The sequence below is a fragment of the Lagopus muta genome, chromosome 17, assembly GCF_023343835.1.
Source record: "Lagopus muta isolate bLagMut1 chromosome 17, bLagMut1 primary, whole genome shotgun sequence".
NCBI classification, from domain to species: domain Eukaryota; kingdom Metazoa; phylum Chordata; class Aves; order Galliformes; family Phasianidae; genus Lagopus; species Lagopus muta.
Window position 1 is genome coordinate 3,267,229 of NC_064449.1, and position 14,666 is coordinate 3,281,894.

The window sequence follows — 14,666 nt, forward strand, 5'->3', positions numbered from 1 at the left end:
GATAAAACTTGCTATTATAAACTGTGGTCATGTCAGGACTGCTGTTTGCCATGAGAGATACAGACAGCTCTTACCAAGGATCTCTGGATTCCTGATGACGGACCCAATCTGCCTGAGAGCTTGCTGACCTGCGTTCTGCACCTTCACATGGGAATCTGTGAGCACTTCAGTAAGTTTTGGCACAATATTGGGTAAGCAGGAGGAGAGCTGTTTGGGAGCACAGTATGCCATAGCTCCCAGCAGTTCCACTGACCCTGTGCAAGAAATATGCAAAAAGAAAGGGGAAAAAAAAAATCACAAAGTAATACAAAGCATTAAGAAGTGATGCAAACAGATGATTACATACATGTCAAATTTAAATATACAAGTGGTCTGACCAGTCAGAAAACACACACGATGGCTGAAATGCACTAAGACACTCTGTGCCACCTGAAAATAAAAAAATATTATCTGCTTTTGTACTAAGGAAGTTGTGGATAGGAAAGAAACATCCACTTTTTGAAACACTTCTGGAGAGATGAGGGATAAAAAGTGCTTCTTGTATCTCCTAGGGGAAGAAGAATTTGCTCAAATGTGTCAGGAAACTGGTTTTTACTTCTAAAGCTGTAAGTTTCCAGTCCCCTTATGAGACAATAAACTATCAAAATCATCATTAAGGAGGAAAGAACAAGCAAGGAGAATGACAGCAAAAGGAAGCGTAAGCTACTCTCAGTCACGTCTGTCAGATATTGGTCCATACCAGCTTTGGTTCTCCAAGATTCCTCTTCTAGTGCAGCAAGAAGCGATGGCAAAACCAGCTTCACTCCGTGAGTACTCAAGTTGCTCATCACTGCTTTGGCACAGTCATCTGCAGCCTTCAAGGAGAAGAGAACACTTATAAGGTTTGTCACATCACATGTTTTCCTTTCTCCCTCAAAGAGCAATGGGAACAAAGCCTTCATGTAACCAGTGTCTAAGGAAGCTGGCCTTGTTCAGTCTGGGGAAGAGAAGGCTGTGGGGAGACCTCATTAAGACCTTCCACTGGTTACAGGGAGATTATAAACAGGAGGGAAATCAACTTTTTACAAAGGTAGATAGTGATAGGACAAAGAGGGAATGGTTTTAAAATAAAGGAAGGAAGATTCAGATTAGATGTCAGGGGAAAGTTTTTCACTGAGGAACTGGAACAGGCTGCCCAGATGGGCTGTTAAAGGCATTAAAGGCCAGGTTGGATGGGCAATGCTGGGCAAGTATCCTGCTCTAGTATCTGATCTAGCAGTTAGCAACCCTGCCTGTGGCACAGGGTGATGATTTTTGAGGTCCCTTCCAACCCAAGCCATTCTATGATTCTAATAGCCATTGAAATAAGATGTTTTTCATTATTAAGATCAAGTTATATTAGTGGTGTTTCAAGGCAAATGTCACTTTCTCAATTTGTCCATTATAAGCAGTATTCATATCCTCAATTTCTGCTTTCTCCTAACACTGCATATTCTCAAAATTTGAAGTCTTACCTCTCGCACATACTGGTTCCCATCTCCAAAACAAAGCAACAAGTGAGGTAGCACATGAACCACATAGGGCTCAAAGAGCTTTCCAAGCATGCTGCAGAGCATCTCAAAGGCAAACAGAGCCCCTAAATGAAGAGAAAAGATAGTCAGAAGAGAACACTTGATTTAAAGGGGATGGGATGGAATATTTACATATTTACATTATATATCTGTCTTTCAAGAGGCAGAAGCCCACCTTGCAACACCTGTCTTTGAAAACAGGAGGGAAGGGTGCAAGCATGTTGTCTAGGACCAGTTAACCTCCCACCATAATGTAAACAGACCGATTTTAGGATGCCAGACACAATCAGTGGCATCATGACAGACAATCCCCATTTCCTATTTTGCAAACTTTTGTAAACTAAATACAGCAAAAACAAATACATGGGGTCGGGTCAATGCAGTCACAGTGGTAGAAGAAATAAGAGAAACGCGAAGCACTCAGAATAAGAAGCTCTTGTTCCTTACCCTCCCGCCGCCGGAAGTTCTTCTTGTCTTGGATAGCGTCAGTCAGTGTGGTCATCATCTCCTGCTGCTTGAGAGAAAGGATGCCGAGGCCTTTCACCAGGCCTGCCAGTCCATAAGCGGCACCTTTGCGCTCGGCGTATTTATCAGATTCTAAAAGCAGCTGCATTAGCTTCTGTATCATCCCTCCTGCGTCCTCCTTAATTGCAGGTACCAGTGGTGGAAGACAGCTTGCCACCGACTCCTGAACCTGTAAAATTCAAAATATCAGATCACAAGATGTTCATAACTAACATAACTTCCTCTTGGACTGCATCTACAGTGAGAACTTCCTGTCATTAGAGCCATTTTTCATCTCTCTGACATCACAGTGTTAACCTGCCTCTACATGCAATGTGGGAACTCCTCCAAGAAAGCACCCACCTGCTGAGATGGTGTGGACAAAGCTGCAATCAGTTTGCCAACAATTGGTTTCACTTTAGGGTCACTTTTGTCCAGATGTTTTGCCAGTGAGCCCATCAGAATGACCACACTCTGCCTGACAGCATCATAACTGGCATCATTAGGAGCATTTTTCAGGAATTCTTCGAACACTGGCAAGAGAGAGTTAACATTGTCCTGAAAAACAAAACCACAGAACTTGCCACTAGAGTCCACTCAGAATGAGATTTGCTATGCTCAGTGGACTTGTTTGTTCTTCTCTGAGCCAATAAAACAAACAATCAGACAGTATTTACAGTTCATTTAATATGTCACATCACATAAAATCTTGAGCCATTCTGACAGACAACAAATATTTCCTGCTAGAGACAAGTTAGCTCTTAAAAAATCAGATGCCCAAACCCATCAGCACAATGTTCTGCCAGAAGTAATGCAAGTTTCCAGGCAAGCTGCTAGCCTAAACATCAGTGCCTGCTCTTTTGTTTGCTCTATTTCCAAAGAAAGATCAGGAAGGTAAAGCAAACCTCTCACTACTTTTTTAAGAAACAGAGGGGAAGACCAAATATTACGAAAACACTCCACTGGTCTTCACCTGTAAGAAGAAGTCATAAAGGCAGCTGTAAGACACGAGTGAAAAAAGGGCAAACACTGAGGTACAGGAATGTAGAGCACTGTCCAAAAGAGGTGGCTGGCACATATAAAGAAACCACATGCCAAACAATTTACATTCCCTAAACCTCCCTCATTTAAACACTTTGCTGGAGAAGAGCTGACAGTCAGGATGGAGATCACTTTCAGTTCCCTGAAAGGCTTCAGTTGTTTTGCAGTTTCATTAAGCCAACCAACAGCAAGCTTTCAAGTTTTGCTTCCCAGGAGACCTGAAAGGGAAATCTCACCTTCCCAGAATTAAAAGATCTGTGATATGATTTCACTTCTTTTACTCTAGTTATATACCATATTAACTCCTGTTAATCCAAGCCTATTTATTTTTATAGCAATGACCAAGAAGAATAACAGCCTTAGTCAACACTAGTCGCTACCAGAACGTTGTTGAACACAAAGAAGTCCATGCTATACGAAAGGTTCAGATGTTACAAGTAACAACACACTCCCAGAAAAAAAAAAGGTTACGTATAGGCTTCAGTACAGTATTTACATTTTCATTCCAGCTGTTCCCACTGATAGAGAAAGAAGTGTTCAAACTTACTTTGCCATGAGTGTTGAGTGTCGAAAGAGCTGCATCTAACATGCATTTCCTGACTTCAGGATTGCGATCATTCAGAGCATCTGGCACAAAAAACTGAAAGAGTGGCTTCACCTGAGAACTGTCCAGATGCTCTGAGAGCTTGTTAAGGGCCAAAGCAATGCCACACCTGTAAAGATGTTGAGTTGTGTGAGCTTACTGACCTTCCAAAACCTTTGCTTGAGGTCACAATCACTCTTGCTGTCAGCAATTCATTACAGAAATTAAGAGAGAGATGGTATGAAATCAAAAGGTTTCAGTGTCCAAGCAACACGTGTTTTGTTTCATAACTCCATGCTGCAGGTTCCCGAAAGAACAACAACCCTTCAGCCACATAATGGCTGTTATGCTGATTTAGCATTACAAATACTTGGGCCAACACGTAGACAAATGTTAGGATCACTTCATCTACTGCTAAGTACAGCACTGTACAGCAGCATACATCAGCAGTAAAGAAGAGATTAATTTAAGAGAGCAAACAAGATGTGCTGCAATTACATCTGTATAGGGCACAGAAGTAGACAAAAAGTAATTACACAAACTGGATATTTGTTCAGTTCATTAAGGCTATCACTGATGCTTGCTACTCTTGAAACAATCAATTGCCCATACAGAGGTGAGAATCCAGTAAGGTAAGTCAGATTCAGAGAGACTGATAGGGCAGGTGTGCCCTTACCAAAAGGACACAGAGAAGCTAGCATCCAATATTTCAACGGAACTTAGAGCACCTCAATTTGGTGTGCACAGCCTGCTTCAGAGGCACAAATATTCTTTACCAGAAGGAACTATGAAAACAGCAAGTTAATAAACCTGCATTTTGCTCCTTGAACTTTCCTGTATTTATAGATCACCTGACTGTATAAATACAAATCTGGAACATTGCATCTGAATGGACAGGAAGTGCTGAGAGAAATCTGAAGATAACTGTACCTTGCTTCCCACTGGTCAGGTGGTGATTCAGATATCACTCGTCCCAAGGCATCCAAAACTGGAGGTGGCCTCTGCAAGGAGGAAAATTTCATCAGAACGCCTTTTTCAAGGACACATACACAGAGGATGCTGCAAAGCATACTTGCTATGCCATTTTAAAAATAACTGCAGAGATATGATACCATGAGAAAAGCAAAGCAGAGAGCTAGCTCTGCATCAAGAGCAGCCCTCGTGGCTCTGTGCCACAGTCATCTTCTATCACCTAAATCATATCATCCAACTGTGCAATGCTGCCATTGCTTGCTGGTAACTTGAGGATAGATACATTAAAGTTCATCACAAACTCAAACACAGCAACAGAAAGCTTCACATATCCTCTGGCAGACCAAGGGAAAAATGATTATTAAAACATAAAAAATAGAGCACAAGCTTGGGCCTGTCAACCCTTTGGGACAAGCAGACTTACATAGAGCTTCTCCTGGTAAATTTCTGTAAGTTTATTCATAACCTCTGCTGCCTGGTTTTGATACTGAGCCACAGCTTTGGAAAGAGCTTCGGCACCTGCTTGTCGCACTGCCTCTTCATGGTAGATGACATCTTTGATCAGCAGAGAACAGAGGTCAGGCTGCACTTCCAGACCCATGGACTCCCACAACCTGCAGCAACACAGAGGCGATGAATCACCTTTCAGCTAGTGAAACCACTGCTACATGCAGTATAAGGCTGACCCAGAGCTGCCCTCCGCCTTTGGGAGGCAAACTCCTTGCCTGTGAAGCTTCACAAGGAGAGAGATTTAACCAGCCACAAAAAACTCTCACCTCTCCGCCAGTTTCTGAATCTCATCTTCCACATCAAACTTCACTACCCAAAGGCGACGCAACAGATTTAAGCCATTCTTTTCATCACTGTCTGGGGTTGGAAGAACCATCTGTAGCTCCATCAGTCCCTGAATTAATTTACAGGAGAATCAGCGTAAATATCTGATTTTAGAAACAGATGCTTTAAAACACTTAAAGCTTTTGCCAAGTCAAGCTCTTCTTACTCAGAAGTGTCAGAATTCATGTCCACATGTGCAGCACACTGCCAGTGCTGATCAAAGACATTCCATTGAGAATAGCTGAGATTATACAACTTAGGAACAGTGCCCCATTTTCCATGTGCAGAGGCACAAATAGGCACTAGGTTGTGCTCTGGTGACTACAGTCTTTTCTGCTTCTAAGTACAGAGAAACTACTTCAGGAGAGCTGAGCAGAACTTTGTTTTATGGCAAAGCAAAAAAAGAGTACACTTGGGTTTTATGTTTTTATCTTCTTTGAACTGACTGAGCCTGAAGCTTTCCAAAAACACCAGGCCCAATACAGAAAAAGCAATTTTTTGACTTTCTCCTTCTACGACTAAGCTCTGTGCAGTTCAAAATAGAGAATGTTAAGCTGTTGTAACAGTGCTATTAACAAAATAAAGGTGTGAACAGATCCAGAATAAATCTCGTTCAAGGAGCACTACTAAGACAATTACTGCTCCATAGCTACTGCCTCCTCCAGCAGACACATTGCCCACTGGCCTTCAGCACAGCTGAAACCTCTCCAACAGAGCTGGAGCAGACTCACTTCCCAAAAGTCAATGAATTCAGTGTGACCACGAATGCTTTCCACCTACCCTGAGAGCTGCATCTCGAACATTCATGCATGGAGACTGCAGGGCCTGAAGTAACACATCAATCTCCTCTTGTTCTGCATAGGCACAGCCTTCCTCTCCACTGCTACTTGTGCACACGGAGGTCAGTGCATTGGAAGCCAAGACCTGCAATGTCATGAGTAGGTATTAGAGATTCCACCACCACCCTCTTTTCAATTCATCAAAGCATGCACAGGATGGGATGAGAGTTTTATCACAAGAGAAGAAATTCTGAAAGAACACTGACAAGGCTTCAGGATGACAACAAGAGCTGAAGAGTTGAATCCAATCCTTGGCCTTTTTGTCACTACTGGTCTTCCCGTCCCTAGAATAAACTTTACTGCTGGTCACTTGGGGGAGTAACTACTGATTGTCTTTGACTGAGCAAAGCCTTAGAGGAGAAATACAATAACACCTGTGGAAAACTGAAGAATACATTTGATGCATAAAACCTACAGGAAAAAAAAAATTACAAATATTTTATTCCAAGAAAAATGCTGTAAACACAGGAGATGAAGAATATATATATCAACCACCATCCTCAGACTTTTTAATCAGGTGGATATATTTCCCTTGGTTAGATGCTTATGTAACTGAGGCAGAATTCCTGGGGACTCACCTGTAACCGTGGAGAGCCCGTTGCTATCACTCGGGTCAGCAGGAGCAGCATTTCCCTTCGGGGCAGCAACTCTGGGCCATTCTGAAAGAGGAGGTGGGAAGAAAAAGCCTTATATCTTGTGACTCCAGAGCACCCACATATGGAACTCCTTATTTAAGAACCATCATAAAAAAACCAGGTTGATGCACACAGCCAGAAATCAAACAATCTCACTTTGTTAACTGACAGCTCTCACTTACCTCATCCACCAGCAAAGCCTGGCCGTTTGTTGATGATCTCAGCTGAGCATGAACTGTAAGGATCTGCAGAATCTTGACCAGGAATTCCTCCTTATCTTCACTGTCATGGGATGTCTCAGTCATAACAGTCTTTAGGAGAGGAAAGACTAAAGAAAATGCTGGAGCTGATAATGGAGCAGCACCTGCAAAAAGGAGAAACAATCCTGTAAGCAGAGCTGTTCAATGTTATTTCAAAATACTGACTGATATCAATCTCCATGCCTGGAGATTTCAAGGCCAGATTGGACCGCGTTCTGGCAGCCTGATGTAGTGGTTGGCAACCCTGTCCATGGCACTGGGGTTGGAACTAAATGACCTTTAAGGCTCCTTCTAACCTAAACCATTCTAAGATCCTATGAAAATGTGCACTTTAGTAGATTCGAACACATATGGCCATCTTCAACCTCCTGTACTACGTAGATAGACATGCAAAACTTTGGTTTTGTCTGTCTTATGTGTACTTGGAGGAGGAGGCAACAAAATTAAATCCACCAAGATTGAAACTGAAAATCTAGCATTTAAATTACACTGTTTGAATGTGCACTCTCTGAGAATTCAGATGAATTCAACTAAATTAAAAAAAAAAAGTCAATTTTATTCTGAGGAGAATCCACACAGGGATCTGATACCATGTAACTAACTCAGTGCTAAAGTTGCTTTGTCACAAAATAACAGCTCATTTGCCAGCCCCATTCCCTTCAAACACTTCCTACAAACCCAGCTAACCTGTTCCTCCAGCCTTCACAGAATCACAGAATTGTAGGGGTTGGAAGGGACCTCCAGAGATCATCGAGTCCAACCCCCTGCCAAAGCAGGTTCCCTACAGCAGGTCGCACAGGTCGGCATCCAGGCAGGTCTTGAACATCTCCAGAGAAGGAGACTCCACCACCTCCCTGGGCAGCCTGTTCCAGTGCTCCGTCACCTCACTGTAAAGAAGTTCTTGCGCATGTTTGTGCAGAACTTCCTATGCTGCAGTTTCCAGCCGTTTCCCCTTGTCCTGTCTCCACTCACCACTGAAAAGAGTCTGGCCTCGCCATTCTGCCCCCCACACCTTAGATATTTATAGACCTGGATCAGGTCCCCTCTCAGTCTCCTTTTCTCAAGGCTGAACAGACTCAGTTCACTCAGCCTTTCCTCATAGGGGAGATGCTCCAGGCCCTTCACCATCTTTGTGGCCCTCCGCTGGATTCACTTGGGTTCCTGAGAATGAGGCTTCTCTAATGCTGGTACAAGGCTCAAATTCTCTTCTCCTTGGAAAAAATTAAAACTTTGGATTCCTGTTATTACAGACTTTGATCCTTCCTTCTCACAGTGAGCTGGCTATTGGGCATAACGAATGCTAATCCCAATAATCCAGTTAGTTCAAAGCAAAAAAGTCTAAGGAAAATCTAAATACCACATTACAGAAGAACAAATAATTCTTCCTGGTTTCAGATAAGCTCTCAACATCTCCCACCATCTGGATACACGTACAGTTCATTATCAAATACATTCTTGAACACATACCTCTGTGATTCTGCTGGAGAAATTATTTATATACATATATTGCTAAAACTAAAGCAGTGGATATCTAGAGAAAAGGGGTTTTTCAACATCCTATCTGTGCTGTCAGAGCATGTCACATTATGAATTTCTAAGATGCAGATGAAGAGCACTGCAGATACAACACTGCAGTATTAGTCAGCTTATGTAGGGCATGGATACTGCAAAAGTAGTTCAAGGGAGAAATTTTCAATACCAAACACACTGTGAGCTTTCAACTACTTAACATGAATATTTTAGATTAAAAAAAAAAAAAACCCTCAGATGAGGGATTTTTACTTGCTTTTTTTTTTTTCCCCTCCAATTATTGGCCAGATTTTTTGGCTTAAGCAACAGACCCACTACATGCAGCAGGCAGGAGAAGGCTTTATCTGAGAAGATAAGTGTTCTCTTAACACATAATAGCTGTTTCTGATCAATATGAAATGGCTTTGAATTGTATCTTGTCGTGTCAGCAATGAATGATATTTCTTTCCATCAACATTACAAAGACAGTTGGTTTCTCTGAGGTCTGTTGGTAACCAAAGAAACTAACCCCTACTGAACAGCATTGTAAGACTGCACTCAGAAGTGTTTTAAGAACTTTCAGGAATATTATTTGCAAATAGAATTTGAGTTGTCCAACAAAGTATTAGCAAACCTACTTGCTTTCTCCTCCAGAGGAAGTAAAATGAATAGAAACAAGAAAATCAGACAGTAAACACCAGGAAATACACACAGAAGGAGGAACATTGAAAATACTTGTGCTACTTTCTGGAAATAAGCAAGCAAACAGATTCAAATGTTAATGAATCTGCACTTACTATGGAAATAAACATCACAGCAGAGACACTGAATTATCAGCAAAATGCTTAGCACTGAAGTGGTGCTCAGCATGGTCAACTGCCACTACCCAGCAGTGAGGGTTATCTGTGCCACAGTCACACAGCTGCAGAGCTGACAACAGAACTGTAAGGGGATGACTGAACTCCTGGGGTAAGGAAGCAAATGGAATCCTAAATTTCCTTAAAATGTTACAAACTGCCTATCAGAGCAGTTTCTGACTAAGCTTGAAAGCAATCAGCTCCAAAGCATGGATTTATCACCTCTATCATTACACCGTATTTATAAAGACAGGCTAAGCCATCCCTTCCTCCAAAACAAGACTTACCCACCCTTTTTGCACTATTGCCTATTTCTGTGTAGTGATACAAGTATTTACACATCTCATCAGGAAGCAAATTCTGGAATGGATCTGGATTTGAACTAACCACGTGATCAAAAACGAGCAAACAAACAGCTTCTTTTTAACTCACATCACTATACTTGCACTGTAAAAACATTGGTGCTTGCCCTCATGTTACAAGAGAGGAAGGAACTCTTTCTTCTGCAGCCATGCCAGAATAAAATATTCATGAACTGCAGTAGTACACAGCAAAGAAGCAGAGGCCACAGGCACTTCACTGCTGAGATCACAGATAACAAGCAATTATTTTCATCTTTCCACTTAGTCTCACTAAATCACTTACACCAAGTGGTGTTGAAACGCAAGAACTCTTCAGCAAAGATGAGTTTTAATTTCACCGCTATTATTTCTGTGTGAATCATTTACAGAAAAAGTTATTTCACTTCTACACTTGATGTTCTTATAACCTCATTTTTACTCCTGACACCAGAAAAAGAGGAAGGCACAGTTTCTCATGTCTACTAATAGACTTAATCCAATTTAAAAGGACAAAATAAAATGGCACTCTCCCCTATTAAATATATAACCACCCAAACTTAAACAGTTCACCAAGATATTGTGGAGAGGTAAGATTTACAGTATTTTTTACCTGCCTCTCCTTTGCCAGTTCGACTAGGAATGGTGTGGGCATGCAGCAAGCTAACTACTCTGCTGAGAGCAGTAGGAAGCTCTTCTTGACACCACGATTCATCCAATTCACATTCTGGCTTCATCAGGCGCAGGGTCACATGGCTCACTAAAGTACCTGGAATGAAAGAACAAAAAAAATCCATGAGAGGACTAAAACCAAACATTTCTTGAGAAAAAAAATCCTGAGGAAAACAGACCGAAGAACTCCAACAAATCTCTGGGAAACAGCCCAGGCTGCAGAAGAGGTGCTGAGAAGGAAGCACAGCCCCGAGGATAACAGGGGACATCTTCCTTCACAGCAGTTACATTTACTGCTGGATGAACACTGCTGTGTGTTCCCTCTAACCAGAAGCAAATCCTTTTGGCTTTGCAACAGCAGTCGAGAAATTTCAGTGCTTCCAAACTTCTCCAAGGATGGGTCAGCCCAAAGTTGTGAAAGTAGCCCTGCATGCACTGACTTACATCTTGCAGAGAAGGCAGCAACTGTAACAGACATCAGAGCACTGGATTCAGAAGACACCATAAGTAACTGAGCAGCTTATATCCCACTGAAATTTTTAGCCTTTGCCACTTTGCCAGCACCGTTATCATCACCCATAGCTGTTGATTCCAAGTCAGCATCGCCTGTCCTGTCCTCAGGGCTATCACAGCTATGCTCACAACTTCCAAGCTCTCCAGAAGAGCCACAATCCCAGTGTGATCAGCTGCACCCTGAGTGGACAACTTGTCTTTCAACCAGAACCTATGTAGCAGTAGGATCACTGGGATGTTACAGTCACCTCCCCGTTGTTTTCTTTTCCCCTGGTACTTGGTAATGATCCACACCACGTAAGAGTAAGGATTTTGAGTACCCTGCTATGAAAATAAGGTACCCCGCCCTTAAACAGCAACTGCAAATACTAACCAAAGGTTTTAAGTCGATCAGGCATGACACAGGAAGCTAAGGAAAGAAAAGGATCCTTAATTCTTGGAGCAGCCAAAGGCGATCTGAAAAGTGGCAAAAAGGAACCAACGAGACTGGGGATGTACTGAGTTAGACCAGGAGGTTTTCTCTTGATAACAGTGTCCAGCAGTCCCAAGGCTGTTTCCAGTTCATTATCAAGCTGTAAGGAAAACAATGTGGATGACTACCATAAATTACTCTGGTAGCTGCAGAGCTGGCAAAAAAACTGTCATCAACACTTACCTCCTTGAGTCGTTTTCTTATCTGAGATTCCTTTTCCAGCTGTGCCTGCATCAGCTCTTTCTGCTTGCTAGTCAGTTGCACCTCATCCTTTATCCCCTTCTTCTTCTTTATCTCCTGCAAAGAGTGCATCATGGACATCACCAACTGGGAACTCTTAATACTGTACCCTCACTGAGAAAGAGGAACAAGTTGGACACGTTATTTTTCACAATTTACTTTTAAAATGGTATGAAAAGACTTTTCCAAGCATATCACTCTGAAGACACAAATGGAAATCAGGAGGTCAGCGATACTTCAGTGTTCTACTGGCAGCATAACATTAGTTCTTCCCAGCTTTCAACTGATCAAAAATTTTCTATCATCAGAGAGCTGTCTACTTCTTCTGACAGTGGGTGGACACAACATTCTCCCCAGGACAAAGAAGTCAATCTTTGAAAAAGGAATACTCCAATCAACCCTGTATGCTCCCTTCTTTTCATCAAATCCTTCCCCCAACACACACACTGCTCTGGCCAGACTGAACACAACTGCTGGCTATCAACAAGACCAAAGCATCTATTTAACAACTCTTACTGAGACAGACATGCAAAATGCATTGAAGAAGAGATAAAACCAGGTACTACCAACAAGTAAGCACACTCATAAATCACCAGAATGAGCAGAAATTGATACAAATAAGTTACAAGAGAAAAGAAATTCAAATAATCTTTCCCAACAGTGTACACATGCCACAAGCCATGCAACAAAACAGATGAGATACCTGTTGTCACAATCATCACTAATGGCTTCCTGCTTTCCACCAACTCACCTCCTTCAGCTCCAGCTCAATGATTTGTTCCTTGAAGGAGTAAGCTTTATTCTCCCTCTTCATGTTAGCCTTTTTCATACTATCCTGTTGAGCACTGAGAAAAGAAGTTCAGAGATGAATCAGGACTGCTCTGAATTAAGATTCAGGCATAGAAATATAGGAACTCCTGTCCAGAAAAAGAGCAGCTGACAGATCCATTTGCCCTTAAGCTAGATGCCAGAAGGAATCAACCTCCATGTTCACAGAGAAGGGAAATTATAAAAGTCCTACCTCTGTATTATAGACTTATCATACAGTTCTCCCTCCGGTGTCTTCATGATGGCAAATTCCTCTCGAGTAACCTGACACAGAGCTGGATTCTGCATTGATGCTGAGATGGTGCTGATGAGCTGGGGGAGCACTCTACCAGGTGAGAGCAGAGAGAGAGATCCCACTGCATTCATAGATGACTACCAAGAAAACAAAGAGATAAAAACCATGTAACAAGTATTCTTTGACATTGTTTTAAGAGTATGTTCAGATGAAGCAGGCAATGTCATATTCCTTGATAGCAACATCCTTCAAGTTTTAATACCTCACCCAGTAGGTACCATTGATTTATTTAGAGTTCTACTTAGCACATTCTTCCACCTTAAATCCCAGTAGTTTTTACACTGGAGACCTTCTCTTTGGAACTCCCTTTTCCCTAACTCACAGGCAGACCTCCTTCCTTACAGGCCAGCTGGTACTTAACTCCACTAAAAGATTACTTTGTTCAAAAACACATCCTCATGTTGACAGTGGAAAAGCAGAAGTTCACCTGGTTGTCTGGAGCGTAGGCAGTGAGTCTGGGTAATATGTCATTCAGGTGTTTGGTAATAAAGTCTTTGGGATCTATCTTCATCTTGACAAGGAGGGCTGGCCAAAGACCTGGCTGCACTGCCACTAGCATGAAGAACAAGCAAATATAATAAATACAAAGCAGATTGCAAATACAACTGAACAAAAAGGCAGGATTAAAAACGAAACAAAACAAGGTATATCACCCACGACAGCGATCTTAACCCTTCACTTACCCAGAGATGGATGATGGCTCACCAGCAGCATCTCCAGAGCCAGCTTTTCTGTCTCAGTGGAATCCACATCCAGCCCAGCTACACTTGAGATGACACACAGTGCCTCATGAAGGACACGGGGAGGAATATAAGTCTTTCCTTGCTCCGACAGCTCGCCCGACTCCATCACCAGGACCTCCTGAGGCATAACCTAGCAGACAATTCATCATTAACATCACAGCAAGCCTTCCTGAGCAAACTTTCCTAGAGTGAAACCATACATAACATCAAAATTTAGCTCATTCTGAAAATGCAATCCTTCAGTTTTCAAAGAAAAGAAAGGACAACAGTGGAAGGAAGCAAAGCAAAGTGCTGACAGTGATGGAAGGAATAAGAATGGAGACTATCCTAGATTTGGCATACTGGAGTAAAATAGAACTAAAACTAGTACTTTTAGCAAACAGGACTTTGGAAAAGGTTGAATAGTTGGCTAGAATATGTTCAAATTCTGCTGTCTACTTGTACTCAGTATCCTTCAAAAACACTTTATTCAAGCAGTATCTGTAACACAAGACTTCATTAAGTCTAGTCACAGAATGGCCAGGGTTGGAAAGGACCTCAAGGATCATGAATCTCCAACCCCCCTGCCAAAGGCAGGGCCACCAACCTCCCCATTTAATACCAGACCAGACTGTCCAGGGCCCCATCCAATCTGGCCTTGTACATCTCCAGGGATGGGGCATCCACAACCTCTCTGGGCAGCTGTTCCAGCACCTCACCACTCTTATAGTAAAGAACTTCCCCCTGACATCCAACCTAAATCTTCCCTCCCTCCCTCAACTTAAATTTTTAGTACCTAATTAATGCAACTTAGTCTATTTAGCAAGGTGCAAGGTGTGCTACCTTGTTCAGTGGCATCACACAATGTTTTTCCTTTTCTTTTCCTTTCCTTTTCTTTTCCTTTCCTTTTCCTTTTCCTTTCCTTTCCTTTCCTTTCCTTTCCTTTCCTTTCCTTTCCTTTCCTTTTCTTTTCTTTTCTTTTCTTTTCTTTTCTTTTCTTTT

The 14,666-nt window shown here is 42.1% G+C and overlaps 1 protein-coding gene across 2 annotated transcripts in view; it reads right to left on the reverse strand.

Annotated features, from left to right (window-relative positions):
* The window catches only part of GCN1 (GCN1 activator of EIF2AK4), a 41,147-nt gene that overhangs the window by 15,491 nt on the left and 10,990 nt on the right, over positions 1-14,666 (reverse strand). For both annotated transcript variants that reach the window (XM_048963779.1, XM_048963778.1), the window contains exons 19-37: positions 13,626-13,815; positions 13,370-13,494; positions 12,841-13,019; positions 12,571-12,664; positions 11,763-11,876; positions 11,481-11,679; positions 10,536-10,691; positions 7,141-7,322; positions 6,902-6,982; positions 6,265-6,408; positions 5,427-5,554; positions 5,075-5,264; positions 4,609-4,679; positions 3,643-3,808; positions 2,418-2,612; positions 1,998-2,244; positions 1,494-1,615; positions 740-854; positions 75-254 (exon numbers count right to left, since the gene is read on the reverse strand). In XM_048963779.1, the coding sequence (XP_048819736.1) occupies positions 75-254; positions 740-854; positions 1,494-1,615; positions 1,998-2,244; positions 2,418-2,612; positions 3,643-3,808; positions 4,609-4,679; positions 5,075-5,264; positions 5,427-5,554; positions 6,265-6,408; positions 6,902-6,982; positions 7,141-7,322; positions 10,536-10,691; positions 11,481-11,679; positions 11,763-11,876; positions 12,571-12,664; positions 12,841-13,019; positions 13,370-13,494; positions 13,626-13,815 (2,878 nt within the window). The remainder of the gene's footprint in view (positions 1-74; positions 255-739; positions 855-1,493; positions 1,616-1,997; positions 2,245-2,417; positions 2,613-3,642; positions 3,809-4,608; positions 4,680-5,074; positions 5,265-5,426; positions 5,555-6,264; positions 6,409-6,901; positions 6,983-7,140; positions 7,323-10,535; positions 10,692-11,480; positions 11,680-11,762; positions 11,877-12,570; positions 12,665-12,840; positions 13,020-13,369; positions 13,495-13,625; positions 13,816-14,666) is intronic.